Source organism: Hermetia illucens, chromosome 1 (assembly GCF_905115235.1).
Source record: "Hermetia illucens chromosome 1, iHerIll2.2.curated.20191125, whole genome shotgun sequence".
In the NCBI taxonomy this organism is placed as follows: Eukaryota; Metazoa; Arthropoda; class Insecta; order Diptera; family Stratiomyidae; genus Hermetia; species Hermetia illucens.
This window is the reverse complement of record NC_051849.1, coordinates 193,980,635-194,006,552: the sequence shown is the minus strand read 5'-3', so window position 1 is coordinate 194,006,552 and position 25,918 is coordinate 193,980,635. Positions and strand designations below refer to the sequence as shown.

The following is a 25,918-nucleotide window of genomic DNA, read 5'->3' as shown; positions in this document are numbered from 1 at the left end:
AGTTCGCGGTCATAGGAGCATAAACGAGAATGAACGGGCTGGGGGACTTGCCAGGCGAGGCTCTACACTTCGCCGGGTAGCCTGTGTCCCGCTGGCGGTTGGAGAGGGTGAAATCTATGTGCACTATTTAGCAGCCGCGGACCCTAGATGGCGAAGGTTCACCACCTGTGCCAAGTGAAGAAGGGTTTGGCTCGAGTATAACAAAACCCGATCGCGAGAGTTCGTGTGCCAGATGCGTGCCGATGCATACAAGATTACGGCGGTCTGTACGGGGTACTGGCCTGTAGGGCACCATGCCGCCAGACTAGGCATATCTTCCAATTCATATTATCGAAGCTGTGGACATGAGGGGAAACCCTCAGGCAGTTCCTTTGCGTTTGCTCAGATCTAGTGCTAGAGCTAATCTACCGACACTACGGACCTCTATCTATAGAATGGGAGAGATGCTTTCCTTCGTGAATGCTGCGGGCTGATTCTAAAGGTCTGATCAGGCTAAACTCTACCTTGCTCTCAAAGCAGCAGTAATGGTTTTTGAAGTTTCTGCATCAAAATGGCACACCTCAGCGCTAATTGGGCTCCTCGGAGCGATCACTGATACCTACCTACGTACCATAGTCGATGGGATATCAAACCGCAAGACAAAGCGGTGAACATCCACACAAATAGCGCGAAGTAGACTGGCACAATTTTCGGCTATTCGATGGGCATCGAAGCTTAATTCTGTTATCTCTAAGTGAAATAATCGGTAACGCGGCTTAGTGCATATTGTGGACCCGGCAATCCCTACTTAACTGTCCAGGCTATGAACTCGAAGAGGACCCAGGAGAGTCGTATTGACGGCGACTTCACTGATTAAAATACGGACTGCAAAACCTTGCATACGCAACGAAATTTGCGGGAACTTTGGGAGAATGTGCTGCTATTGTTTAAAGAGGTTTGGGTAGCGGGGGCGAAATGTTAAGTAGAGATACAAGCGCTGTTTCAAAGAGATGTCAAACGGGAGCTGCGAGATGCGCATTAGACTGACCCACGTCAGAATTAATATCTGACGACAGTTTCGTCCAAGTGCAATGGAACAAGATGGTTTTAGCTAGCAAAACTCGCCGTTTTTTAGATCTTCAGTATCTTTCAAAAATTTACAACTTTGGGAAACAGCTGAAAAGCAAGTAGAGGGGCAGAATGGAAAATCTTAGCAACCTTCCATAGATCAAATGACCCAGCAGCATGATCGAGGGAGCTTCCCAACAGATAAGAATTGGTCTCAAATTGTAGCACCATAGAATAAGAAAGTATGCATCTTTTGGGAACACAGCCAACTATTAATTTAAAAAGGTATTGTCATAAGTAGCTAATTTTATTCATCATAATTTTTCATAATTATCGATAAAAAATCTAATTATTAGATAAGATATTCATTCATAAGCAGAACACTCCGCTAGCTATCTAGGTCGGCCACGACCACGTGAAAATCCACGTCCACGACCTCGAATTACTTTCCCATTGGTCGGTGGACTCTTGGGTCGAAGGGCTTCAATGCGACTTGTACAACCAGTCGTTGTATTGTCGGAGAAAAACCCAGCATAAGTTTCAGCGTTGAAATTTGAATTAGTCAATTCTGGCCCCACCGTAAGCCAACCCGGTCTTATACTAGAATCACGCCCGAATAAATGCAGGCGACGTCGTCCCAAGCAGAAATGCTCGATTATATGAAATATTTCAATTGGTTTCTCGAAGCTACCAAACTCCTCCTCTTCAGAAATGATAAGATCGATGTCGACATTGGCGTGGATAAAATCGCCGTCGGTAGATCGTCGTACGGTGCCTTTGATGCCCATCAGGCAGTGCTCTTTTGTGCGCTGGAATACTGCCTTCGGTTCTAGGATCTTTGAATGTCCTGGTTTATTTATGTTTGTACGAATCCAGCAAATGTCCTCGCATCGTCGAAAGCCCCACTTCTTTAGACAGTTCCGGCCCATGTCCAGACCCTCTGAGCTACCGCACCAAAGGAATACGAAACTTCGGTGAGCAGCAACTTCGCCGATATCCAAATCTGAAATAAAAACATGCTTGGAAGTAGTTTCTAAACAAATGAAGTAAGAAACGATGTTAAGAGCGTGTAGGAGATTACGCTTCTTACATAAAGTTAAATGAATCACGCCTACTTATAATTTCATCCCACGACCAAAAGGTGCGGGGAGTCGTCCCGGCTACGGCGACGCTGGCTGCGCCCCGTGCATACTCCTCCAGAGGTGGCTCAATAAGAATCACATCGAACTTGGTCCCTAAAGTCTTCAAATCCAGAGTTTTAACGTCTGCATGCAAGTACATGGGGGGAGTGGCAGTTTCTTGAATCAGCTCATCTTTGAGTCGAATCAATTCCCGCAATTTCGGATATTCTTCGAACCGATCAGCCAGTCCCACATCCCGAATGAAGTTCTGGGGACGTTGGCCGGTGTCTACAAAGTGCTGGCAGTAGTCGTTATGCGGATTCGAGGATTGTGTTCCCTGCGGGGAATGAACCGTAAGCTTTGCGTTAGAAATGGAACGGAAAACATGTCTACCTTTAGAAATGTCGACGAATCTCTGTACACCAAATTCTCGGAAGTCGTCTTTTTGGGCGGGTTATTGGCCGGTCCTTCGTCTTCATCGTCGCGGGAAGCCTTTTGCACGCAGGTTTCTTCGGCAGTGCCCAAAACTACTTTTAGCTGGTCGACGCTGTCAAGGCCCAACTGGAAGTGAAAATGTCTTTGTGATAAGCATTATTCAGCATTCTTTGGGTGTTTGGCAACTTACAGTTTGCGCCAGTAATTTCCGCCTTTTTTGCGATCTTTCCTTAGAACTTTTCAGGACGCTACTCATTTCGGCGTGCTTTGTAGCAAACAAACACAGAGACGAACACCCACTACAGTGCTGAGGCCGATGCCACTTTGACAGCTTCGCCTCCACTTTAGCATTTGACGCTGTCTGTTCTGTGGTGGATAACTGGACGAAGAGTGGAACTCACCTCGGAAGTTGAATTAGTGTTGGATGGCGGCTAGAAATCATTTCCTTCTTGTAGAGGAGACTATACATTTGCTAGTTAGCATACTGTAGTTGAAAGCATGAGTGGTTCATTAATTATAACGGTCGGCAGAGGATCCTGTGTCCGGAATTGAAACATTTTTCGAGTTAGCAATGATTCCTAGGTTACGGCAGAGGAGTAGATGCTACATTGTGCACTTAATCCACGTTGCGCTAATGCGTGAAGCAATTTCATAACGCAGTTCTCTATTGGCTGATAGCACTGACCCAACGTCCTTAAATCGCTTAGTTCTTAGCTGGTTACTGCTATTAACAGTGATATAACCTGTTTCATGAGGATCGGTCGTCAAAAATTCAGTTTTATTCAGATTCAATCTGAGACGATGTTGAATGAGGCGATCATTCCATTTTTGGACAAGTTGCTCGATATCATTTTTGCAATTAGACACTAGGAAAACATCTATATAAAGCAATGTATAGGGCGCTAGACGTTGGATGTCTCGTGTGAGAGTATCCATTACAAGAACAAAAAGGTGTGGTGAGAGGGCGCTTCTTTGATGAGCACTAACAGAGACACGAAGCGGTTTTCATACACCCGCCACACTTCGAACTTTATTTTTCGGATCCTGGTAGAGCAATTTAACCCAGTGCACGAGATCTTCTGTGCCTAGGTATTGTCATACCAAGTATTCGAAAAAGTACCTCTTATAGTCAAATCTGCAAATGCTTTCCCACATGATATGCTGCCAGGTATAGTAGGCGAAAACTGGCTTCATTCTGGAATGCTGCAATATGCTGGGCAGTTGACATCACAATCCCTATGATTTTAAGCATTCCTAGAGTAGTAAGAGTAATGGTACAGCTGTAAGCTACTTCTGCAACGAGAGCCTGTACTTGGGTCAGTATCATAATTACGTAAGGTGATCGTATTGGATGGAGAAATTATGGATTCAGGATTTACCCTCTTCCGGGCGACTTCTAGCACCCTTATGGGAAATGATGCTACCAGATTCGATGATTGGTGAGGTTTGGGACTAAAATATGTATGTAAGCTCTTCTCCGGTGGAGTTGGTGCTTAAGAATACATTCGAAGTGTCGTAAAAGGTGACTAAGAGGCATAACAATTTGTAGGCCAGCAAACTGCAAATTTCCAAACCTTACTGCTATTGAAACATCAACGACGCCCCCAAATAGGGACTGTGCGGACGCCCTTCAACGACGATATTGGAGGTCCCCAGATTGCTCGATTTCTCCAATTCGAAAGAGAATTGCAAAGATACATATAAGTTGGACAGTCTGGGCCTTAGCGTAGTGGAATGTTGGGACTCCGGAGAGTGCTCGTTTGCCTCTCGCAGCAATGTTCTTTTGTATTCTTGAAAGCGAAGTCGTAGCAGACGCGAATACGGTGTCGGATTGTTAATGACGACTACCGTAAGGTGCGCTTTCTTCACCTGAGACCCGGTTTCTGATAGACTTATGACTTAAGAAGATTCCGGTCCAGGTTAAGCAGCATCACAATATTACTGTGCTATGCACCAACGGGAATTTTTGATATAGTGGAAAGTCCTGAGGGTTTAACGGTCTGTCGGTCGGTCCTTTTCGATCACGGATTGATTTCAAGACCACAATCAGAGCCCCGCGGTGACCTGCATAGTGATACTGCTATGTACTGAATCCAGGCTCAGCATTCATGCGAGTACCCAGTTCCCATGGTACCAGATAACATCCGATGACGCTTCATGGCAAGAGCCGCTTCAAATGAGCCCAGTTGCATGCTCGGCTCTGATCGCCCCTCGAGTACGTGAGGGCGGCACTTCCCAACGGTTTGATTCGGTATAGTGGGGGAGAATGCTGCTGATTGGTTGGTGTTGTTACCTGGTTCTGACCATGGTCGTCGGACAGTAAATATAATCCATTGCCATAACTTTTTTGGCTAGATTTTTGTCATATGTCGTTTTCGTTTAAAACCCTTTAACCCACAGAAAAGGTTCTGGTTTTTAGTACCACCACATTGCCTCCTAGTGTACCGTTATGGTCTTGAATGAAGTGCTCTAACAAACTTCAAGGCCCTGATCCAACATAGATTGTTGCGCCAACGATTATTATTATTAAAACCGGACATTACACAGCAAGGAACAAAAGCTGCAATGAATTGAATTGCTTCCAATATTCCAGGGTGTGGCATTCATCCCTTTCATTTTAACTAGGAAAATGGATGTTCTAACACGCAGAGAACTTGATTCTGCCTTTAGAAACCTCATATTACCTGCAACCATTGATGACGTGGATCAATTTTTGGAGAGCTGTTTCATACTGATGACTCCTAAGTGGGATGAAACGCAGGACTGTCTGAAAGCCCCATCATCGGAGAAGCCAGCCAGAATGGAAAAAAAATTGAGTAACAGGAAGAAGAAGGGGATTACCCTAGTGACAAAAACTGATGGTGAAAAGTAGAAATGATTCCCTTGCTATATATGTATGGAGAATCATCGAGTCATCAGAGATCCAAAGTCACTGGACTGTAGTAACAAGGGCAAATTGTTGCGCTATCCCAAATTGTGTGTTTTCGATACTTCCCATAAATATCGGCCAGGACTGGCATGGAAAAAAAAATTTAGATAGTTGAAGTGCAGATGTTAATACTAGGTTGCTTATCGGCAGGGAATTGTCGGACTGACTTTGCAGTTGAATGACGGCTAAAAAAATTGAATTCAAGGTGCACGTTGTAGGACGAGTGACCAAAGAAGGCCTTCCTCGACTGGTGCAAAGAGTCAGTTCATTGCTTCCTGGTTAAAAGGCTGGTTGACCCGGTCACGGAGTATGTGTTTCATGTACCTGTTCTGCTTGGTTCCAACATCTTACCATATTTATTAATTGAGGAGGTAGAAGTTGGCGAGGGGTCAAAACGCTTACCCCGGTTGGGTGGAATCTGGTTCCGAGGAGGATGGCAACGTTACCGGTGCGCGTGTGTCGTTGGAAGAGTTGGAACAAAATTTGAGGCAGATAGGATTGAATTGGGTAAGGAGTGGCGTGAGCAGCTTCACCAAACCGAGGACTATCGAAAAGCCGCTGGACGTTATGTAGTACCTTTTATCACAAAGTAGTACAGGATTTCCTCGGCTAGGAGAGGCGGTGGATCGAAAATGCTAATTTCAAGAAATAATCAGACGAGATCATGTCAGAATATTGGGAGTTCGGCCACATGGAGGACGTCCCACAGGAACCCCAGGGGGATACAATTGGGGACGCCTATCCCATCTCTTATCTGAGTGCCATTCGCAACTTAAAAATGCTTTTAATATCTCGAGCTCAACCTCAAATGGAGTTAACTTGAATCAACGGATCCTGCCTGGTTAAAAATTATAAACCCACATTTTTGACATTATGACCCGTATTGAAAAATTTGGGCATGTTTTCCAGTGATATAACTAAAAGGGTTTGCCAAATTCTCCTGAAGCACGAGGATCAAATTAAGCTGCGGATCCTATGAAGAATCGACCCGGGATGACCATTACAGAGTATTATTTTAATACCATCACTTACGGAATGGATTGTGCAACCTAACAGTCGGCAAGGACACTTCACCAAGTAGCCGAATAGAAAGCCTCCGATGAGGAAAATAAATGGTTGGTTAAGAATGCTTTATACATGGAGGAGATGAGTTTAGAGGCTACCAAAATGATTTGAAAGGTTATGACGACATTGGATCAGGGAAAGCTTATTTTAACCAAATGAACTGCCAACCGGAGGAGACTGCTGGAGAATGTAGGTAAGTCACGACAAGTGGATGCCAATGTAGATCTGCACAAGGCCGAGAATGATCTAAAAATTCTTAGGTTGCATTTGAATCTTCCCCCTTAATCTTGCAGTACAGCATAAAGACGAATTAGTCGCACAGTGCACACAGTGGGGATATTCCACTAAAGTTTATTGCTTACAACGATTCGGAAATGATTCTTGCCTGGTGTTTGCATGAATTTCCGATAAAATTCTTTCCCGCGCATTGCGCAACTGACCAATCACTAGGAGATCCTGGTAAGAACATGTTCTAACGGTGTTTCAGCAGCGTTTTCCAGAGAGGTTCTAGGGCTTCATAAGAAAGCCCATGAACACATCGATTGCTGATCCAAATCAACAGGTCGCGAAGCCAGTCAAGACCTGCTACTGCGAATCAGGGAATTCACGGGCCGGTGCAGCGATCTGGATAACTCCATAAAACTGGGATTAGCAGCAGGAAAAATATTGAAAAGGAAACAGTAAAACGTAAGGTTAGCGTAGCTATTCTTCTCATCTCTCCAACTGAAATTCGTCACGTCCGGTGAAAATGGGACCCAGCAGATTGTGGCTTTAGAGGCATGCTTCCGCAGAAATTTGTATTCGTTAACGGTTATTTCCTAAGCTAGCCATATATCCATAATCTAGAATAATGTTGGGCCTAATAGCTAGTATTTGGAGCAGATACTGAAGGATTCACATCCACTGGTTCATATTCTGCTCCTCTATAGTGTGGATGTAGCGACAGCTTCAGCCTGGGCACGGGAACCTACCTGGCATTTTCCAGATCCAGAGAATCTTCCGCAAAGCCGCTCGTGACGGCTCGAGATCTAGGGTGATTCTGACGATCTCCCGCGAAGTCGCTCGCCACCGCTTTTGCTTTTTTGCTACGCCCCATCTCCTCCGGCAGTAGCGGGACGAGTTGGTGCTCCGCGCGGTTCATACTATTTCTGCTGGTTTTTTGAGGACTGACTTTCGTCACAAGCCTGGAGTCAGGGAAAGTCTCGACCACTCGAGCCGCATTTTTCCTTTTTCCTTAATTATGACCAGGTCCCCTTGAACGAGTTGCTGCTGCTGATTCTTCCACCTATATCGTTTTTGTACCCCAGGTACTCACTTCCGAACTTAGCCCAAAACTGAGTCTGCAGTTCCTGAACCTGCAGCCACCGTTTTATTGCGGATAAATCCTCCTTGAGCCCTTTATACAGGTGTGAGCACCTGAAGATTATCACTGTTGTTTGTAAGTGTACACAGAGGGCTGCTATTTGGCATTGTTGCGCCGGAATATAAGATTTATCCTGAAATAACATCCTGGTCAACCCTACACCACAATGATCATTGTTCTCATGAAGGTGCTGAATTAGCAAATTTAAGTTCGATTTTCCAAGAATAAGTGGTCGCTCTTGATCGTAGGGAATCATAGAGTTGTTTAATCTTCCGTGACGTCAAGGTCCTCTTAAAGGAAGTGCTTGGTTGAAGGAAGTTAAAATAATACTTAAACTAAGTTGATATGGAATTTAAGAAACAACCAAGTTTGATAATAAAATATTTATTTAATATTTTCTGGTAGTAAAACAGACATGAAGCTTACAATGCTAATATTAACAAACCAATAATGTAATCTCAACTTAAAACTAATTATCACTTGACTGAAAGTCTTTGTTTTGCTGCTCCTGCAACATACTGTAAAATACAGATTCCGTATTAGAACCAAGCTCGCGAGGAGATCCTTCTTCAATTATCTCTCCATTATCCATCACTATGATCGAATCCATATTCTGCAAACCTTTTAGTCGGTGCGCAATAAATAAAACTGTTGAGCTTTTGAATGCATTGCGCAGAACAATCTGTATTGCAGCTTCAGAGTCCGTGTCCAAATTCGATGTTCCCTCATCAATGCAAACAACCTGAGGAAAAGATAAATCACATAAGACGCTGCAATCGTTATTTAAGACAATATCGAACCTTGGAGTTTTTGAGTAAAGCCCTAGTGAGGCAGAGAAGTTGCTTTTGTCCGGCTGATAAGTTTGATCCTCCTTTCTCGAGCCAGCCGCTAAGGCCTCCAAGTGATTGAACAAGTGGAGTAGCTAAGCAGTTGGTGATGGCGTTCCAGATCTCGGAATCTATGTAGTTTCTTCTTGGATCTAAATTTTCTCTAACCGTCCCTGCAAAAAAATGTTCAGTAGAAATTCAAGAACATGAAAGCGTTTTTCTAAGGAATAAAGTCTCACCTTCGAATAAAAATGGCTCCTGGGGAATTATCACAATTCTATCTCTTAAAACTCGAAGTGATAACGTTCGCAAGTTAACACAATCTACAGATATTTCGCCCTGCAACAGTGGCGCTACGCGTAGAAGAGCAGCTAAAATTGAACTTTTGCCAGCTCCTGTTCGACCCACAATAGCGACTCGTTCATAAGCATGCGTTCGGAAATTCAAGTTTCTCAGTGCGGGTGTTAAATTCTGCCGATAGCTCATTGAGACATCCTTAAAAGTCACAACACCTTGACTTGGCCATGCGAATGGTGGATGCATACTTCCATTTGCATTGTCCTCTTCGGGTAAATTCAAATATTGATTAACACGTTCAACCGCAATCATTTCCTGTTCTGTTTCCGCGAGCGCGTTCAGTACTCCACTTAAAAGGCCAGTTATCGACAGAGCATATGAAATTGCCAGGCCAACTAAGCCAGGACTTGTTGCTTGGGCTGATGTTATAGCTGCTAAGAATCCTGCACCACCTACTAGAAATGCACCGAGAATTTGCAGACGTAAAGCAAGCCACTGTTGCGCTGCTGCTGAGGTTAATTGCGCTTTTATGCTTTCCTCCAGTTTAAGAATAAACTCTGATTGGAATCTCAGACCAGCTCGCATCGCCCGGATAACTGTTAATCCCTGCAGCGTTTCAGTGAAATGGGTGTAGATTGGGGATAGGGCATTGCTCGATAACCGTTTGATGTCTCTCGATGCATGTCGGTAGGAATGTTGTATGTTAAAGTAAATTGGGATCATGGGAATTATGATTAGTCCAAGCCATGGCATTGCATAGAGGCTAACCAACAATGCACCTAGAAAAATTATTCGTTCTTCAATGAGAAACAAGCATTTATGATTAATGCATTACCAAGCAAACCGAAGACTTGCGCTAAAAGAATGTTCAAAATGAATGGAAGCGTATCATCTATCGTATATGTGTCAGAGGAGAATCGATTTAAAATCCGTCCAGCGGAGGTGATATCGAAAAAGCTGAATCTCGTCTGTGAAGATAGAATGTGGAAAATGATTATATGAAGCCAGATAGGTAGATACGGCTAAAATGTTGAGAATTCTAAAAAATATATACAAACGATGGATTCATAACCATAAATAATAATCGGAGAACAGTAAACGATCGAATTTTATGCTAAACTCGGCAAAAGTTATACTGATATCAATCGATTGATTCAGAAAATCAACTTGAGGATTCTAATTCCTGGTCTTCGCAGGGGTTATTCCCCCAGCAAGAGCGGGACGCTGACACCATTCAGAGAACACTGGGTATGACGACAATTCCGACAGTAACCACAGACGAGCTGTTGGAGATCTGCAACAGAGTAGGTGACAACAAAGCTCCGGGCTTTGATGGAATACCGACTGGGGTCTTTAAGCTCGTAAAATCCAGACCGGACATATCCGCCGAGTTATTCGAACCCCGCATATCCGAGGGGTTATTCCCCACAGCATGGAAACGGCAGAAGTTGGTACTGTTGTTTAAGGCTAGCAAACCTCCAGGTGAGCCATCCTCCAAAAGACCCATATGTCTTCTAGCTACTATGGGAAAAATGCTGGACCGGTCGTTAAGAGCCAAAGAGGCCTCTGGGATCGATAGTATAGGTTTCGTAAAGCCAGGTCAATCATTGATGACATCAAATTAGTTACTGGCTTGCCAGAAAATGCAAATCATGGAAAGGGTAGTACCAGAAAAGATTGCATAGTAGTAACCCTGAACGTGGGATGTATAAAATAGAATTGAGCGCCCGAGTCACGATCCCTGGGAAGCGCATCAAATCCATTGCTGGAATTGAGAAGACAACCCAGATGATCACAACTAGCATGAGAGAAGCTTTTGAAGAAAACTGTCCATTCAAGATGCCAAAGAAGGGTAAAACATGGTGGAACTCGGATTTGGCAAAACAGAGAAGAACGACAAGGATGCTTCTCAATCGTGCTCTGAAGTGTGATTCTAAAGACGAGCATAAGATCGGCTAAACGATCATCATGGAGACGCTTTTGCGAAGAGACTAACTCTCTTGAGGCAATCTCAAAGCTGAAGCGGATTCTGGTTAAAGAACCTAGCTAGAAACTGGGTTATTTACGTTTACAGAACGGGAGGTACACGGAAAACGATGAAGAAATGGCAAACCATTTGCTTGAAGTGCACTTCCCAGGCAACATTCAAAATCTAATCTCGGGGCCAACAGGTGCATACATTCCTCAACTGAGAGACTGGAATCTGCCCATATATACAAGTCTGCAAGAGGGAATGGATGCCCTGGCGTGATGTGAAGGTGTTGTTCATTCTCAAACCAGGGAAACCCACATACACAGATGCAAAAAGCTTCCGACCGATGGGTCTAACGTCCTTTCTGCTAAAAGAACTAGAAAGACTCGTAGATCGGTTCGTAAGGGATACACAGCAGATAAGTGGCCAATTCACCATAGGCAACACGTCTACCAGAAAGGCGAATCCACGGAGACAGCACTCCATGAAAAGGTGATGTTTGCAAAGAATACGCCTTAGGCGGACATCGAAGGTGCCTTCAATTATGCCTCATTCGCGGCAATTTGTGATGCAGCAAGACGGCATGGAATCGAACCGCTGCTAATCAGTTGGATCCTTCACATGCTAGAGTAGAGAAAAATCCACATATCGGTCGGCCAGAAGTCTATTGAAGCAGGATGTCTCAATGGCTGCCCACAGGGAGCCGCTGTTATGGCTCTTGGTAATGGATACGCTGCTGTGGCTCCTGGAGGACAAAAAGTTTTCGCGCAAGCATTTGCGGACGACCTAGCCGTAATAATTACCGGCAAGTTTGCGGACACAGTATGTAACCGCTTGAAATCCACAGTTGTGCCTCCTCAATGGACTCACGGTGAACGCTAGGAAGACTGGACTAGTTATGTTCACCAGGAACGTCAGGGGGGGGGGGGGGCAGCTATACGCTACCCACCTTAGCAGGCAGCACTAAATAGCAACGACATATCAAGCCAGTTGGTGTGGAGTTGTCATCAGGTGCTGCTGAAACTTGGCCGACTGAACGAAACATTCCTGATGAGGTTTCCAGGGCACTCAAACATTGCTGGTAATGAGGAAGCTGACAGGCTAGCTCGTCAAGGTTCTGAATCCACAATGGTGGGGCCAGAACCAGCTCTTGGAACTCGACCATCTACTGTCAAGTCTACTCTGAAGGGTGAAATTGCAAGGATTCACGCAGCCGAGTGGAGAAATTTTGACTCTTGTCGACAGGCGAAAATCATTATGAAAGAGCCTAGGGCTACTAGAGCGGCATTTTTGTTGTCCCTTAAGTGTGGGGACATGAAAACTCTAGTAGGGCTATTAACGGGACACTGCTCCTTAAACTACCATATGGAAAAGATTGGGGTAGTGGTTTCGGCGACGTGCAGCCAATATGAGGAGGAGGAAGAGACGGTCCTGCACTTTTTATGCAGCTCCCCGGCATCCTTAGATCTCAGACGAAGACACCTTGGCAAGGTTTTCTTCAATGAAGAATCTGCACAGAAAGTCGCATCGCTCAAGAAGGCATCACAACGCCACGAGGTGCACAGCTACTCGCTCGTCTAGTTCGGAAGGTGCATGGTGCTCTTTCCAAGGATGAGCTAATTTGTCATCTCTGATCGGACACTTTCATGGATTCGTGGACAGCCTACACAGCGGCAGACGTATGTGGCCAACCGCGTGGCCGATATGTAACTCTCCGTACCTCACCCTTACTGGCATCACGTTGCTAGTATGGATAACTCTGCGGATATGGCCTCACGAGGAGTGTCCGCTCATGTGCTTATCAACTCAGAGTGGTTCTTGGCTCCAAGCTTCCTTTTTCCCTCATCCGAACCGTAGTTATCCCCGGATGAATTTGAGTCGCTCGAGTCTGTTCCCCAGCAGCATCCGGCCCGCTCGTATGGAGTCCAAACAGTTACTTCGAGGTTCAACGTGCACCAGATTTTTAAAAATCACAGAAAGGTGCTTTGAATTTATCAAGAAGGTACGCCGACGGGTGTGCCTTACCCACTATGCGGTCGACGAACAACTAGATGTAACTTCGTCTCATCGTGAATTTACTGAGTTTTCACCGCTTTGTATAGATTGAGCAGTTAAGCATTGAATCAGGTGTGTACAATGTTTTGTATGGAGTTATAAGGCGTTGTCGCTGGGGCATCGATTGCGATTGCGGAAGTCTGCTAATTCGACTGAGACCCACACTGGATCGGAAGGGTTTATTGCGCGTTGACGAGCGGCTTCAATGCTCAACCGGACGAGAAAAATCCGTATATTCTGCCTTCCTTTCGAAGTTGCTAGCGCGGGATGCGCATCATTGCACTCTACATGGAGGAATATCGCATTACACTGAGTCATCTGCGCGGTTTCTTTTGGATACTCCGCGGTCGAAGGCTGGTATGTACCGTGATTTGATTTGGTTGCTTACGCGGTTGGCGTCACCTACACCTGTCTCTCAATTGATGGCTGATCTGCCCGACTTAGGTGTTCAACAATGCCGCACGTTCCTACTTTCGGGGGTAGACTTTGCAGGTTCTAACCATCCACGAGTCTCCCGAGGGCGAACGGTGCACACATATAGAGGATACATAGTAGTTTTCGTTCGGCACCCGTGGCGTTTACCTCGAGACCGCTTGAGGATGCGCTACTGCTGTTTTTTGGCTGGTTTTCCGTCAATTCGTGGCCCATGGTGGTATATGCACCGCTCTCTCGAGTGTCTGCGGCACCAATTTTCTCGGAGCCAACAAGGAGCTGTGGGAGCTCATTTCGCAGGCTTCCTTCCTTCAGTCGACCGCGAATGTGTATGGATTTGGTTTATGCGCCATGTCCCAAGTAGGAGAAAGAGTGCGTGGAAAACCCTAGAGGGAGCTTAAACACATTGCCAGGAGCCATTAACGGTAGTGCTTAGTTTGGTTAACGCTATACGCACATACTATGCATATATTACTTTAATTCAATGTTGATTCAGGTTTTAATAAAGAGGAACTAGGAGCATAGGAATCAATACAATTCTATGCTATAAGAAGAGAAGAGAATAAAGAAAACTAGATGGGACTTTTCAGGTAACAGTGAATCAAGGCAACGAATGGATCGGGACGATCAGCTTGTCTCCAACTCTAGATTATCATATCGTTTTTTTTTTCACGCCAGCATATCTCCTCCGATATTTTGTACTGAAGTAGGCAACCATTCTTTCTTTTGAGTAGCTACCGTTTATATCGGGTTATAGGGCATAGAGCATCCATCAAGTCTACGCACCATCGTTGATAGCTTGCTGGAATCTGCCCCCAGGACTTCCCGAGACCATTGCAATTCTCTTCAATTGTTCTGTGCCATATGCTTCTGGAGCGACCCACTCGCCGGCCATCTTGGTTTCCACTATATCACGTACTAAGCGATGGAGTTGTCGCCCCTCCTTAATGTGTGATCTATCCATTGCCACTTCCACCTTCTAATTAATAGGCTGTCGATAGAAACGCACGCTTCCTAGATAAGATATACAAATTAACGGCTTTGATGCTCTGCTAATGAATGTAGATAGGAAGACTCTTCAAACTAAGAAACTTGATTTTTTTTTGGAGTTTATCTTCAGTCCGACTTTTCTTGCTTTTCTTTTAAAATCTGGCCAATTTCCGTGATTCAGTGAGGGAGAGAGCAAACAGATGTCATCAGCGTTGTTGATGTGTTTGAGGAAAGATGACGTGGTCTATTCAAACCCTCCACGTCCTATAGACAAGGACAGCATGAAAAACGTCACCGATAACGAGAAAAATATATCGGTGACGGGATGCCACCCTGACCGACTACGCTTTGTACCTTAAATTTACCTGTCCCTGGCTGAAATTTTTGAATTAAAATTAGTATGCTCTGACACTGATGGAAAGGGATAGTTGGTTCTCGAAATACAGCATTTCATTTTAGCATATTAGTTTAAAACAAGTCGGGACACCGGAAGCTAGACGCTTCAGGTATGAAAGGTTTTGTGTATTTCTTTTATAAAGAGATTTGGGCGTGCATTTGTCCCATTAGCATGTAGCACGTAAAATATGCATATTATGTGAAAAAAGCCACTTTCAAGTGATATTGACATTCATAGTCTTGAATTTGCAGAGGAGTGCAGATTTGACCTAGTATAACTTTGTTAGTAATAGTCCGATTTTCACCAATTTGGCAGGATCATGCTCTATGCTGTAGCCTATATTGTTGCAAAATTTTGTGATTCTAGGGTGAACTTAAGGGGGGTTTTCCAGTCAATTACTAAAAATTATAGTAATGTACTATTATTAACTTTATTTGAACAGGTATCGATATGGAGGGTATTTCGGAGCCTAGGCACCATATAGTGGCAGCCCCCTGATTTTTTCCAGATTTTTCGGTTGGATAGTTCCTGAGAATGGGTTCGTTAAAAAAATGACCACTTTCAACCCCCCGCACTCCCCAACTTTTCAGCAAAAGTCAAAACTAATACCGGCTTCGAAAAGTACTAACCGAGACCTTTAATTTGATACCCCATATGACTATATTTGATGAAAAAAAAATTTACACCCCCCTTTTGCATGTATGGGGACCCCCCCTTAAACTCGTCGTAAGAGGATGTAACTCACTGTATGCGTGAGCGTTCACAGTTCTCACCTTTCTACCAAATTTGGTGGCAATCGCTATAACCGTATCCGAGAAAAATGCGTGTGACGGACAGACAGACGGACAGACAGACAGACAGTAAACCGATTTTAATAAGGTTTTGTTTTACAAACAAAACCTTAAAAAGCAGATAGGATACAAAGTTTTCTTCAAATCACTATGGAGAGTCGATCAAATACTAATGAGCCTGCAAATTTAAATAAAAATAATCCCAAAAAAGTACTTACATATAAGACTTTCGTCAGAAGTTTATCATGGATAAACTTGGCCGCCTTAATTCCGGCATAAGCAAATATAAATGCCCTCGCCAAAGTTAACACTGAGTTCGTGACCGCTAATCCTGTATAAATGCCTAACCAATATCCCAATGTGTGATTTGTTGCGAAATCCTCTTCTGGTAGCCACGAAGCATTTGTTTGATTATTCACTTTGATAGTTGTGTCGGTGACCCAATGCGCCAGCCATGCATCAGAGACATTACGTGAAACTTGCATGAAAATCACAAAGAAAACGACAGCACCTCCGACTAGTTTAGACATGGCGTTCCAATAAGTTAAAATAACATTAGCAGAGAGAGTTCCGTATTCCTTTTTTTCCTGAAATAAAGACTTACAGTAAGATTTTGTGGAAGAGAAAATATTATATTTTCCTCTACCTCTAAGAACATACTGTCGACACTTTTCTTGTCGCTGTCATCGCTTATTTTGCTGGTGCTAGCTGTTGTGAACATTGAACCTCCATATCCATCATAATCATCTTCATCCAATTCGAAACTATCATTGAATACGCTAGGACTTATAGTTCCGTTTTCGACATGCAATATCTATGGGAAGATTGGATCAGAATAATGTCTATCTCAGAAGGACTAAAACTCACTTGATTTGCGTGGAAGAAAAGTGTTCGGTTTTGCGTTACAATGAGGCGAGTTTTATTTTTTAAAATGCCTAATATGCAATGTCTAACTATATGATTCGCCACATGTGCGTCCAGGGCAGATAAAATGTCGTCCAGGATATAAACTGTGAATTAGGAAAATCATTAAATATAATTTTATTCTCAGAGAGAAATTGTATTGATGTCAGCGGCCTTTAACACCGTAATCTATTTCTATTTCAATTATTAAATTCTATTTTATATACTTTTCTTGTCTTGATAAATTGCCCGAGCCAAACAAACTCGAGTTCGTTGTCCACCGGATAGTGTTCGACCGTTCTCTCCGACACCAACTTGATCTCCTCCTAAAGCAGCTAAATCTTCAGCAAGTGCACAAGCATTTATTATTGTTCTGTAGCGTTGTTCATCGTATACTGATCCCCAAATAATGTTTTCACGGATGGTTCCTCGTTGAAGCCAAGTAGTTTGAGGAACGTAGCCGAATCCTGAGGCGACAGTTTTAGTCTCCAAATGAAATACCATTTTCTACCTTCAAATACCTGCATTTAAATTCTGAATGTTGATCTTTCCCTCAGTACAATACATAGATGCAACAATCGCTGAGAGAAGTGAACTTTTTCCGCCGCCAACTGGTCCCTCGATGCACACTAGTTCGCCCTGTTCAAGGATCGCGTGTTATATTTTTGTTTTAATCTTTCTAATCTAATTGAAAACCATGAAAATATTTTACCTCCTTCACATCTAAGTTAACATTATCTAAATGGAATGTAAAATCTGATTCCTGCTTACTAGTCCTTGTTTCATGCTGGAATGAGCAATCTTTGATCTGAAGAACCGAAGGTTTTGAATCGACGCTTTTTGAAGCCTTTTCCATTATAGGCTGATAATAGCTTGAGAAGTCCAAATTCGAAAGCTGGGAAAAAGCAATTCTAATGATTAAGGAGGCGAAACTTTGAATTACGATGACCTACGTTTAGAAGCTCTTGAACTCGACGAATTGATATCCATGCCTCAATGAGCCCATTGAGAACCCAGGGAAATGCATTTAGTGGCCCGATGAGCATATTGAGTAAAGCAACGCTTGTGTAGGTTGTTGCTGCTGTGAGTGGATTGCCCAACAACGTTGAAAATGAGAAAGTTAATAAACACATGAGTACGGGAGTGGTTGCCCAGAAATAGACACACATAGCGTCTAGATATTTTCGCTTAGCAAGGAAACTAATTTCCTTCTCACGCAAACCTGTAAATGATATAAGAAAGCGGGATTAAAAGTCTCAATCGACTTTATTTTTGAATTTTAATAGAATTTAGAAAAGATGCACGGCGGTATCAACATTGGGATAATAAGATAGAATGGAGACCTGTTCTTTGATTAACGCACTTTAAAAATGCCGATAGTGTGTTCAAAACTAGCCATCATGACTGTCGTAGCAAGAGTTATTATATTTTACATTTATGGATATAATCACTGGGAACAAGCTTCGTCTAGTCTATGTTACGTCTTGTTACTTTGGCAAAAAGGTTCGATATGAAGCAATAAAGCAAGAAGGTTCGATATGATTTAACGCTTGTTTGTCGCAGTGACCATTCAAAACCATCTGAAAGTAATCTATTGAAATAGAAACTCGTGACCACCTAAAAGTTTTCTTGTGAAATTTCTCTTAGATTTTCCTATAATTTATAATGCAACTTTATAGCTTGTAACAAAGCCTGCAATACTCCCCCACTCTTTTTAGGGTAATCGGGCACTCATAGAATGGTCGATTCTATCGCGTGGCATAATCAACAATAAAACTGTCAACTTCTTTAATTTGGAACTTCTCTTCTGAATAACGGAGGGAAGAGTTATAATGGCTGTGTAAAAATTAGACATCGTAGGGTATCATCTGGCGTCCTGACCTACGCGATCGCTCCATCTCAGGCAAGGTCTGCCTCGTCTTGTTTGTCTACCATAGATATTGTCCTTATAGACTTTCCGGGCTGGATCATCCTCATCCATACGGATTAAGTGACCCGCCCAACGCAACCTGTTGAGCCGAATTTTATCCATAACCAAACGGTCGTGGTATCAGATAGATTTCATCGTTATATAGGCTGCGAAATCGTCCATCCTCATGTAGGGCGCCAAAAATTCTTCGGAGGATTCTGCTCTCTCAAGAGTTCGCAATTTTTCTTGCTCCAAGGAATAAATGAGGACTGTCAAGATCATTGTCTTGTACAGAGCTGTGACCCCATGATGAGACGTTTCGAGTGGAACAGTTTTTGTGAACTGAAATAGGCTTTGTTGGCTGCCAACAGCCGTGCACAGATTTCATCGTCGTAGCAATTATCGGTTGTGATTTTCGACCCCAGACAGGAGAAATTATCAACAGTGTCAAAGTTGTAGTCTCCTATCTTTATTCATCTCAGCTCTTCTCCAGTAAACCGTCCCTGTCCAACGCATTTCCTGAAACGCTGTTACATCAGCCCTATATTGGGACAGGGTATCGAGTAGCTGCTTGGCTGCTCCATTTCTGTACAGGGAGCGCACGTTCCATGAGAAAATGCGCAAATCGTTATTTCGTTGTCGTTTCCGGGTTTGCCGTTGCAAGGTCCACCCTGTCCGAGGCTCCTTCTGTGGTAACGTTGGTTTCCCGTGTGGGGTTGTCATCCATACCCAACAGCGAACCTGGAGGACCAGTTAATATAATTTGTCCCGTTTTTAGGGGCGGGAAGACTCACCTTCACCCTTTTCCGTCTGCATGTAGGTGGAGATAGGGTTTGATAGTAGAATTTTTGATGTTGGTTCAGCAGGCGTTCCCCAGGTTTTATGCTCCATCGTGGCTACCAATCTACGTTTCGCCTTGGGACCTATACTACCCTTTGACCAGTAAAGTTCAGTAAAGTTAACTCGGCTAATAATATTTACTGAAAACGTATCGACGAGCATGATAAATTCAAGATTTTTTTTATCACTGCGTACGTGATGTGCTTCCGATACGATCTAGGGAAATGCATCATAGTATTTCCAGAGAGGTAGATATTTCCTTAAATAGTAATGATTTCGATTAACGTATACCGAAAGAGCTTTAAGGTAGCCGCAAGTATTCCTGTGGTCCGGTTGCGACCGTTAACGGAAGGCCGATAATTCGCGATGACGAGAAGTTTAAGAGGTGTAAGGAGCATTTCACGACAGTTTTCAGTTGTATAACCTCCGGTGAAGCTTTATCTCTCGTGAACAACGTAAGATGCGGATATGGACTCCTTCTCCAAACACATGTTAAATCACCTCGGCAGAGTATAGTGCTGATTAACTTGGCGCCGTTTAGGATGCGTGCGCATGTTACAGCTGGTTAACTGATGACATAGAGGTCAGTTAGCTAAGTGAGTGTAATGTGAAGAGTATGGGAATAAGCATGGCGAGTGAATTATATATAATTGATGCGCTTTTGGAAAATCCGTGACCGTTGACGACGGAAAGTGGCAGTGAGAGTGCATCGAGCGATGCAAGTAGTAGTGATGAAGAAATAAGTGTGGCAACTTCACCATGTGTACGAAAGTGAACGTACAAAGCAACAAGCAAAGCGAAAAAAAGGTCGCTCCAAGCACGTGCTGAGGACTACATTTCTGTTTCGCCAAGTTACAGTGTGTCGTGCTATATTTTTATTTCTGCATGCCGTAGGCGTAAAGCGCTTTAAGAATGTCGTGAAAGATTTTCCAGAGTATACACTCAAGCTGATGTGGAATATGCTGTCAAATTTCTTCATTCATTCGCAAAATCGTTCGCCGTACTGCCAGGCCGCCTACCTTACTGTAAAGATTTTCGATCATAAAATTGCCGTCAGCCTTCTCCAGGGCGGATATCCACAGTAAGTACATGGAAGGATGCCAAGAGGAGAATTTAGAAACCGCCATGTCCTTATATTGCAACCAGCTGATGATTTATATGATTTTTGTCAGCAAAATACAGGTGCCGTATGTATGGCTCAAAATACACAGGACGCGACCAAAAACGTCACACTAGACGAGTATTTCCATCAGTTGAATTGAGCCGAAGCGCATTGCAAATTCTACCAGGATGAAATTGCACGTGCCAAAAACACACGCAAAGGTTCACTGATGGTTTCATCTTTTGATTATGCTCAAAACGTGCACTAATCTACATCCCCGCAGGCTATTAGTCCGTCGTATTTCAAAGCAGCCCGGAAGGGACTGTTTGGAGTTAATAACGAAGGTACAAAAATCCAGCATACATGCATGGTTGATGAGGCAGACCACATAGGCAAAGGGGCCAATGTTGTTATTAGCATGTTACATGGCTTTTTACTGAAGGTGCTTCCAGTCAATGAATTAGGCTTGTTTTGTGACAATACTGTAAGGACAGAACAAGAAGAATGCAGTCATACAGGCGTGTTCATATGAAACACAATGAGAAATTTTCCTTAAACTTTCTTTTAGTGGGACACACTAAATTTGCGTCATTAATGCCTCACCAAGTGGTTTCAGCTTGGCAATGCTCACATCAGACCCATCAATAGGAGCCAGTTTTGTGAAATGGTTCTTCTGTGAGAAGTTTTTGAGTCAATATTTTAAACTACTTAAATTGGTGGCGCGGTTCCATAATTTTTAATGGACGAATTTCTATTGTTCTGCGCCTATTGCCTTTGGGGTGACCCATCCGCCGGCCGCTTTGCGAGAGTGGATGGCTTATCCAGCAATAGAATTGTCGCCCCTCCTTAATGTGCGTCACTTTCGCTTTCCGATCATATTGCGTACGGGTAATAGGCCTGTACGCCGAATAAGTTCGTTTGGAATTGTACCAGGCCAACATACCCTGACGATACGACGCAGACAGGTTGATGAGCGCTTTTGAATAACAGGTAGTTCGTTTTCCATGTGCTACTCTCACACAGCAACGCTGAAACAACACTAGCACAGAACAATTTCAAATTGATTTTGGTGTTGAGCTAACTGCATTACTGCATTAAATGTATTTCTTAATGCCGAATAGTAGATAAAAGCTCACTGTCTATTAAGTCAAACACTCACTTAGGAAGAGGAACTGGTCCTCGAAATACCGGTGCATGAGAAATTAAAAACTTACTATTCGGCATTAAGAAATAAAATTTGTCTTTTTTCATTATAAAATAAGCCGCAAAAAACGACACAGACACACTCTATGTACTGTTCCAAAATGATCCATAGGTTGTTGATGTGGTCAATCCAAGAGATCTGGAACGGAAAGATCTCTGTCGATCAGGCCATCGAGATATTCTTTGATGCGCTGCAGAATTATTTTAGATATTATTTTTTACGGCAGGAAGCACGTAGATCTCCCTCCAGTCAAAACGGGACTCTTCTTTGAAATCTTAACGATCATCCCCTTCTTCCTCTATCTAAAAACATACATACACAAGAGGAGGAATCTCACCATGCGCATTTTCAGTTGCTCCTCATCGTGAATGAAAAATTGTCGTCCTTCACAGGACCATCGAAAGATTTGCGACCAGATGCAAACTCTTTCGTGATCTGAAATTATTGCGTTCTTCGATTGTTCTGTGCAGAGTAGTTCTAGCACGATCCACCTGGCCGTCTTATTAGGGTTGGGGTTTGCAGTACATGGTACAGTCAACATGCGACATGTTCTATCGCATCTTTCTAATCAACACGTACGTCTGGTTTGTATGTCGACGTAGATTTTAATTTAAAATGGGTATTCAAAAGACAATTCTTTAACGCCCTCAAATGAATCTGATCAATTCGATACGATGATCGCTGCTTGCCAATTGATTTTATAACAAGCTCTGTGCTGAGATAATATGCCGTTGACAGCGAGGCGGTGGAGTGCATTTATCTTTATTGGCACGACTACCATGACTATGCTTTCCTATCACTTACTTAGACAAGGAATTATCAGAGACTACATCAGTTTCTTGTAGAAAGTCTACACAATATCACATTTAGGAAGCTCATTCTTGACTGGAAGTCTGCTTCTCGTTCATAGGTGCACATTCGCTGTATTCATAAGCAAATTTCTCCAAAGTCTGAAATTGTCTCTTAGGTCATACGGTTGCTATTAACCCTAAATGGGGCGTATCGTATTAACCACACCCGCCCTCCATATTCATCGGCCTGCTGAAATGTGTTTCGGCTCCCTCCAGGCCTTTCAGAGAATTATTAGGTCTTGAAACACGATTTTTGAATATTGTAAGCAACGATCACGCACTTGGGGTTTTGCCGGAAAGCGTAATTATCAATAAGACTAAGTTAAATGTTATTATTATTGTTGCCAATTGATATGTTGTGTGAACGTCGACCACAAAATAATTTCGAGCTGGCTGAAATAGAAGTTCTTGATTACTTACTAATGTAGACCAATAGGAACTCTTCAGAGAGGGTTTTCTGATACGGGTCGAAAAATAGGTACGTGTACAATACATCGTTACATAGGCCAAGACTCGGTACTTGTGTTTTTCTACAGTGGAATGCGAATGTCCGGATGGCTTAGCGGTTAAGGTAATAAGTTATCGCAAAGGAAGGTAATGATTCAAATCAGTTGTGGAGGGCTGAAAGTCGATAATTGAATGGATTCAGTAGTGAAAGAATACTTGCGACAGATCAGGGTAATAATTCTAGGCGAACATAATGCTTGGTCGCATTGCCTCCTAGTGTACTGTTGATGTCTTGAAATGAAGAGCTCTAATACGTTTCAAAGTGTATGTTCAAATTGAACCTTTGTGCCATCAAATATTATATTATAATACTATGAAGTGAGATATGTAAAGTGTGCTATTCATGCCGAAAAAGGCCCTTATCTTGGCTTTGCAGATGATTTGGCACAGAAATTTCGGAGCATGCAAAAGTCATTTCGAGGCCCGGTGATGATCTACTCCTTGTTGGGCTTTGAGAGACACATAGAATCTGCTAATCAAAATGCGGCCAGACTTACTGAAAACTGCTTTATGATTCCTTGTTATCAGTTTGACGTTAGGCTTAAAGCTTACAGGTACACTTACCTTAGGATCCTCCGCAGTAGAATAATTTAATACAAATAATTTAATTCATATCAAAACTTACCCCGAATTTTGCTTATGAACACATCCTCCCAGGCATGCAATTTTATCTGCTTCGCACCAATAATTGTTTCACTTATCGCCGATAATCTCCCATCTTTAGCACTCATCAAACCTTGAGAGAACTTCGAAATCTTAACAGCTAACCACCTGTTTATGGGGATCAGTGTCGCAGCGAATATCACACCAGCGATGAAAGCGGCTCCCAGTTGGACGTAAAGAAGGTAAAGCGTCGTGAAAAGCTGGATTGGAATTTAGTTTATTATTTCATAAAACATAAACGTGGGATATTTCTACCTGGAGTGGTATACTCCAAAATGAATGGAAGCTAATGCAAGAGTTGACAATACGATCTGTATCGGTGGACATTAAATTCAAGATTTCTGGACGAGCATCCTGTAAGCCTCGTGCTTCAAGAGCCTTTCGGTAGATTGCACTTACAACACCACTTCGCATCTTCATGCCAATTAGGGACATGCGCCAGTTGAAGTGTGTACTACAAAAGGCGGCTGATTGAAAAAAATAGAGAAAGTTATCATTACCTGCTTGAAACAATGAATCAGTAGTTATATAGGATGGAGTGTTTGCTTTTTTTCTCCGAATTTTTAATGATTATATGAAGCCATACGTACAAATTAACGATGCCGCTAGCAATCCCAAAGCATAAAAATATGGCCGAACATCAGTTCCTGCATTTTCTGTTGTACTTTCTTTCAGAAGTCCACCGAGTAGCAGTGGACCAGCGAATCCGGCTGTATCAGCTATAAACCTATATAATCCAATTAAATAAAATTCCCTGCCGAATGCCTTATGCAATGCCCAAAACAACGAACTGGAACTAGAAATTGCTTGTTGAAGTCTTTCACTGATTCTCGTGACACTCAAACATTCTGGTAAATCGAATAAATCTTCAATTTTCTTCAAATGTCCTGCCACCCCTTTGCTGATAAGTGGGTTCACCCATATGAAAAGCAGTTTTGAAAAGCTGTTAGCTTCGTCTTGTGCGTGCCCAAGTATAGTTTCGTTAAAATCTGCATTGAAGTAGACGTAACGATGCCTGAGTAGTGATTGCTGTTCCTGTGAATATAAAAGATTATTTGAGTTTGCATTGTAAGGAATCAAAGGGACTTTGTCAGGATATGTACTTACCTCATCAGCGGCGACCCTGCTTCTAGTCAGTCTTGCATGGCCTTTTGGGATAAATGTTAATAAATAGGAACAATTTGCGAGAATTCTTATCAGACTCCAAGGCCAATATTCCTGGTGAGAAATACTAGATTTCAGCCAGACGAAGTCTAATACTAGAACTGCTGTCCATACGACGATCAACGCCAATGGACCTCTATGGTTCAAACCACCATATCGCCGTTGCGTTAGTAAAAATCCTGGAATTAATACATTACTTCATAAACTAAAACGGAAAACAATCACTTGGACCCCCGACTTCTTACCTATATGAACCATCCAACTGATAAACTGTGTACATGTCAACAGTACCTCAGCTGGATAAATTTTTACATCATTTGCTTTGAGGACCAACGCTTGGAGAACAGGAATCGATCCAGCTACAGCTGATGCTGTTATTCTTACATGTATTAAATAAATTTGGGCTTGATCCCGTACAACTGGAGTTTCGTGTATTCCACAATAGTAAGACGAACAAATGGCGAAAAGTGCAAAGATTGGAAGTTGCAAGAACACCTCCTGAAAGCATGGTAAGAAATCGTTGGAGTCTGATTCGAAGGGTTTCAAACCAGTCGAACAAAATGCTGTCCAATTCCAAGGAATTGATCCCACGTTCGTTGTTAATGTAGAATTCATGCTGGTACGATATTGCTGGAAAGAATTGAAAACAGTTTCTTTTTTCATTAGATTCGAAATAGGTATGACAATTGCAGTTACTATAGAAGCTTTCGTAACAATAGAAGCAATGTGAGAGTCTAGACAATTTCGAATTTACAAGTGGAGCAGCTCAGAAAAGAAGTGGAGTCATACAGGGGTTAGAACAAATTTGGAGTCTTGTGGGGTCAAAGCTCAAGGTCAGTTCAGGGTGATTCTACAGGTTTGACGAGGCTTGTCAAGGAATAGCTACCACGGTTACTGACATCAAAAAGCAAACAGTGAACCTGGGAACTGGGAATGGCAAGAGGTGATTGAAAAATGACAGGAAAATATGACAAGTTTTAAAACAATAGAATCGCAATCAAGAAATTGAGAAGAGCCTATTCAAAAAACAGCACGGGCAAAACGACAAGAACCA

General features: G+C 42.9%; 2 protein-coding genes across 2 annotated transcripts; both read right to left on the bottom strand.

Moving 5' to 3' along the window:
• Positions 1-1,333: 1,333 nt before the first annotated feature.
• On the bottom strand, positions 1,334-2,945 carry LOC119646621 (N6-adenosine-methyltransferase non-catalytic subunit). Its single transcript, XM_038047129.1, has 4 exons — positions 2,794-2,945; positions 2,562-2,729; positions 2,163-2,505; positions 1,334-2,050 (listed from the first exon to the last, which is right to left on the bottom strand). Exons 1-4 carry the CDS (start codon positions 2,857-2,859, stop codon positions 1,440-1,442), a joined length of 1,188 nt encoding a protein of 395 aa, XP_037903057.1. The 5' UTR covers positions 2,860-2,945; the 3' UTR covers positions 1,334-1,439.
• A 5,383-nt stretch (positions 2,946-8,328) lies between these two features.
• On the bottom strand, positions 8,329-25,490 carry LOC119661500 (multidrug resistance-associated protein 7). The gene is made up of 16 exons (XM_038070867.1): positions 25,110-25,490; positions 24,808-25,043; positions 24,291-24,735; positions 23,956-24,167; positions 23,663-23,900; positions 17,578-17,846; positions 17,337-17,519; positions 17,146-17,263; positions 16,852-17,091; positions 16,589-16,731; positions 16,368-16,535; positions 15,940-16,308; positions 9,920-10,052; positions 9,027-9,863; positions 8,761-8,960; positions 8,329-8,702 (listed from the first exon to the last, which is right to left on the bottom strand). Exons 1-16 carry the CDS (start codon positions 25,477-25,479, stop codon positions 8,430-8,432), a joined length of 4,434 nt encoding a protein of 1,477 aa, XP_037926795.1. The 5' UTR covers positions 25,480-25,490; the 3' UTR covers positions 8,329-8,429.
• Between the last annotated feature and the right edge of the window lie 428 nt (positions 25,491-25,918).

Bases quoted from the DNA above. Each gene is read 5' to 3' on its own strand.
- LOC119646621 (XM_038047129.1), bottom strand. From the start codon at position 2,859: ATGAGTAGCGTCCTGAAAAGTTCTAAGGAAAGATCGCAAAAAAGGCGG. The intron at 2,506-2,561 runs GTAGACATGTTT...CATTCCCCGCAG, and splicing joins ATTCGTCGACATTTCTAAAG to GGAACACAATCCTCGAATCC. The intron at 2,051-2,162 runs GTAGGCGTGATT...TTTTTATTTCAG, and splicing joins GTCGTGGGATGAAATTATAA to ATTTGGATATCGGCGAAGTT.
- LOC119661500 (XM_038070867.1), bottom strand. From the start codon at position 25,479: ATGAATTCTACATTAACAACGAACGTGGGATCAATTCCTTGGAATTGG. The intron at 24,168-24,290 runs GTACGTATGGCT...TTTTTCAATCAG, and splicing joins GCTAGCGGCATCGTTAATTT to CCGCCTTTTGTAGTACACAC. The intron at 16,732-16,851 runs GTATATAAAATA...CCTAATTCACAG, and splicing joins AATTTATCAAGACAAGAAAA to TTTATATCCTGGACGACATT.